Below are 5,000 nucleotides of genomic sequence, written 5' to 3'. Positions count from 1 at the left end.
TATGTAAAGAACTATCCCCTATGTAAAGAACTATCCCCTATGTAAAGAACTATCCCCTATGTAAAGAACTATCCCCTATGTAAAGAACTATCCCTATGTAAAGAACTATCCCCTATGTAAAGAACTATCCCCTATGTAAAGAACTATCCCCTATGTAAAGAACTATCCCCTATGTAAAGAACTATCCCTATGTAAAGAAATGTAAAGAACTATCCCCTATGTAAAGAACTATCCCCTATGTAAAGAACTATCCCCCTATGTAAAGAACTATCCCCTATGTAAAGAACTATCCCTATGTAAAGAACTATCCCCTATGTAAAGAACTATCCCTATGTAAAGAACTATCCCCTATGTAAAGAACTATCCCCTATGTAAAGAACTATCCCTATGTAAAGAACTATCCCCTATGTAAAACTAATGTAAAGAACTATCCCTATGTAAAGAACTATCCCCTATGTAAAGAACTATCCCCTATGTAAAGAACTATCCCCCTATGTAAAGAACTATCCCCTATGTAAAGAACTATCCCTATGTAAAGAAATCCCCTATGTAAAGAACTATCCCCTATGTAAAGAACTATCCCCTATGTAAAGAACTATCCCCTATGTAAAGAACTATCCCCTATGTAAAGAACTATCCCCTATGTAAAGAACTATCCCCTATGTAAAGAACTATCCCCTATGTAAAGAACTATCCCCTATGTAAAGAACTATCCCCTATGTAAAGAACTATCCCCTATGTAAAGAACTATCCCCTAAAGAACTATCCCCTATGTAAAGAACTATCCCCTATGTAAAGAACTATCCCTATGTAAAGAACTATCCCCTATGTAAAGAACTATCCCCTATGTAAAGAACTATCCCCTATGTAAAGAACTATCCCCTATGTAAAGAACTATCCCCTATGTAAAGAACTATCCCCTATGTAAAGAACTATCCCCTATGTAAAGAACTATCCCCTATGTAAAGAACTATCCCCTATGTAAAGAACTATCCCTATGTAAAGAACTATCCCCTATGTAAAGAACTATCCCTATGTAAAGAACTATCCCCTATGTAAAGAACTATCCCCTATGTAAAGAACTATCCCCTATGTAAAGAACTATCCCCTATGTAAAGAACTATCCCCTAAAGAACTATCCCCTATGTAAAGAACTATCCCCTATGTAAAGAACTATCCCCTATGTAAAGAACTATCCCCTAAAGAACTATCCCCTATGTAAAGAACTATCCCCTATGTAAAGAACTATCCCCTATGTAAAGAACTATCCCTATGTAAAGAACTATCCCCTATGTAAAGAACTATCCCCTATGTAAAGAACTATCCCCTATGTAAAGAACTATCCCCTAAAGAACTATCCCCTATGTAAAGAACTATCCCCTATGTAAAGAACTATCCCCTATGTAAAGAACTATCCCCTATGTAAAGAACTATCCCCTATGTAAAGAACTATCCCCTATGTAAAGAACTATCCCTATGTAAAGAACTATCCCCTATGTAAAGAACTATCCCCTATGTAAAGAACTATCCCTATGTAAAGAACTATCCCCTATGTAAAGAACTATCCCCTATGTAAAGAACTATCCCCTATGTAAAGAACTATCCCCTATGTAAAGAACTATCCCTATGTAAAGAACTATCCCCTATGTAAAGAACTATCCCTATGTAAAGAACTATCCCCTATGTAAAGAACTATCCCCTATGTAAAGAACTATCCCCTATGTAAAGAACTATCCCCTATAAAGAACTATCCCCTATGTAAAGCACTATCCCCTATGTAAAGAACTATCCCCCTATGTAAAGAACTATCCCTATGTAAAGAACTATCCCCTATGTAAAGAACTATCCCCTATGTAAAGAACTATCCCCTATGTAAAGAACTATCCCCTATGTAAAGAACTATCCCCTATGTAAAGAACTATCCCCTATGTAAAGAAATCCCCTATAAAGAACTATCCCCTATGTAAAGAACTATCCCCTATGTAAAGAACTATCCCCTATGTAAAGAACTATCCCTATGTAAAGAACTATCCCCTATGTAAAGAACTATCCCCTATGTAAAGAACTATCCCCTATGTAAAGAACTATCCCCTATGTAAAGAACTATCCCCTATGTAAAGAACTATCCCCTATGTAAAGAACTATCCCCTATGTAAAGAACTATCCCCTATGTAAAGCACTATCCCCTATGTAAAGAACTATCCCTATGTAAAGAACTATCCCCTATGTAAAGAACTATCCCCTAAAGAACTATCCCCTATGTAAAGCACTATCCCCTAAAGAACTATCCCCTATGTAAAGAACTCTCCCCTATGTAAAGCACTATCCCCTATGTAAAGCACTATCCCCTAAAGAACTATCCCCTATGTAAAGAACTATCCCCTATGTAAAGAACTATCCCCTATGTAAAGAACTATCCCCTATGTAAAGAACTATCCCCTATGTAAAGAACTATCCCTATGTAAAGAACTATCCCCTATGTAAAGCACTATCCCCTAATGTAAACACTATCCCCTAAAGAACTATCCCCTATGTAAAGAACTATCCCCTATGTAAAGAACTATCCCCTATGTAAAGAACTATCCCTATGTAAAGAACTATCCCCTATGTAAAGCACTATCCCCTAAAGAACTATCCCCTATGTAAAGAACTATCCCCTATGTAAAGAACTATCCCCTATGTAAAGAACTATCCCCTATGTAAAGCACTATCCCCTAAAGAACTATCCCCTATGTAAAGAACTCTCCCCTATGTAAAGAACTATCCCCTGTGTAAAGAACTATCCCCTATGTAAAGAACTATCCCCTATGTAAAGAACTATCCCCTATGTAAAGAACTATCCCCTATGTAAAGAACTATCCCCTATGTAAAGAACTATCCCCTATGTAAAGAACTATCCCCTATGTAATGAACTATCCCCTATGTAAAGAACTATCCCCTATGTAAAGAACTATCCCCTAAAGAACTATCCCCTATGTAAAGCACTATCCCCTATGTAAAGCACTATCCCCCATATAAAAAACTATCCCCATATAAAAAACTATCCCCCATATAAAAAACGATCTCCTATGTAAAGCACTCATTTTGAACAGAGTCCCATTGGCCCTTGCCAAAAGTAGGGCACTATATAGGGCACCATTTCAGACGAAGTCTCTATTGAACTAAACAGGCTGATAGGAGTATTCACCTGTGAACTCCTTCCTGCACTGGTCTCCCACATTGATCTCCAGAGTCTCCAGCTGAACCAGAACCTTCTTGTAGTCTCTCAGGGCCTGTTTGCTCTTCCTCCTGCACACAGACAAACACAGTACCTCACCTGGAATTCACTGCAACTGCTATCAATCAGGTAATCAATCATCAACTATCAATCAATCAGGTAATCAATCATCAACTATCAATCAATCAGGTTATCAATCAATCAGGTAATCAATCAATCAGGTAATCAATCATCAACTATCAATCAATCAGGTAATCAATCATCAACTATCAATCAATCAGGTTATCAATCAATCAGGTAATCAATCATCTACTATCAATAATCAACTATCAATCAGGTAATCAATCATCTATTATCAATCAATCAGGTAATCAATCAATCAGGTTATCAATCATCAACTATCAATCAATCAGGTTATCAATCAATCAGGTAATCAATCATCTACTATCAATAATCAACTATCAATCAATCAGGTAATCAATCATCTATTATCAATCAATCAGGTAATCAATCAATCAGGTTATCAATCATCAACTATCAATCAATCAGGTTATCAATCAATCAGGTAATCAATCATCTACTATCAATCAATCAGGTAATCAATCATCTACTATCAATCAATCAGGTAATCAATCATCTATTATCAATCAATCAGGTAATCAATCAATCAGGTAACCAATCAATCAGGTAATCAATCAATCAGGTAATAAATCATCAACTATCAATCAATCAGGTTATCAATCAATCAGGTAATCAATCAATCAGGTAATAAATCAATCAGGTAATCAATCAATCAGGTAATCAATCAATCAGGTAATAAATCATCAACTATCAATCAATCAGGTAATAAATCATCAACTATCAATCAATCAGGTTATCAATCATCAACTATCAATCAATCAGGTTATCAATCAATCAGGTAATCAATCAATCAGGTAATCAATCAATCAGGTTTTCAATCAATCAGGTAATCAATCATCAACTATCAATCAATCAGGTAATAAATCAATCAGGTAATCAATCAATCAGGTAATCAATCAATCAGGTTATCAATCAATCAGGTAATAAATCAATCAGGTAATAAATCAATCAGGTAATAAATCAATCAGGTAATAAATCATCAACTATCAATCAATCAGGTAATCAATCAATCAGGTAATCAATCAATCAGGTAATCAATCATCTACTATCAATCAATCAGGTAATAAATCATCAACTATCAATCAATCAGGTAATCAATCAATCAGGTAATCAATCAATCAGGTAATCAATCAATCAGGTAATAAATCAATCAGGTAATCAATCAATCAGGTAATCAATCAATCAGGTAATAAATCATCAACTATCAATCAATCAGGTTATCAATCAATCAGGTAATCAATCAATCAGGTAATAAATCAATCAGGTAATAAATCATCAACTATCAATCAATCAGGTAATCAATCAATCAGGTAATCAATCAATCAGGTAATAAATCAATCAGGTAATAAATCAATCAGGTAATCAATCAATCAGGTAATCAATCATCAACTATCAATCAATCAGGTTATCAATCAATCAGGTAATCAATCATCTACTATCAATAATCAACTATCAATCAGGTAATCAATCATCTATTATCAATCAATCAGGTAATCAATCAATCAGGTTATCAATCATCAACTATCAATCAATCAGGTAATCAATCATCAACTATCAATCAATCAGGTTATCAATCAATCAGGTAATCAATCATCTACTATCAATAATCAACTATCAATCAATCAGGTAATCAATCATCTAT

General features: G+C 34.8%; 1 protein-coding gene across 1 annotated transcript in view; it reads right to left on the bottom strand.

Annotated features, from left to right (window-relative positions):
• plxnb3 (plexin B3) overlaps positions 1-5,000 on the bottom strand; it is a 224,437-nt gene that overhangs the window by 44,893 nt on the left and 174,544 nt on the right. Inside the window, exon 23 of the mRNA XM_046333429.1 lies at positions 3,188-3,288. Coding sequence (XP_046189385.1) covers positions 3,188-3,288 — 101 coding nt within the window. The remainder of the gene's footprint in view (positions 1-3,187; positions 3,289-5,000) is intronic.

The sequence above is a fragment of the Oncorhynchus gorbuscha genome, linkage group LG03, assembly GCF_021184085.1.
Source record: "Oncorhynchus gorbuscha isolate QuinsamMale2020 ecotype Even-year linkage group LG03, OgorEven_v1.0, whole genome shotgun sequence".
Classification (NCBI taxonomy): Eukaryota; Metazoa; Chordata; class Actinopteri; order Salmoniformes; family Salmonidae; genus Oncorhynchus; species Oncorhynchus gorbuscha.
This window is presented reverse-complemented; position numbering and strand designations above follow the sequence as displayed.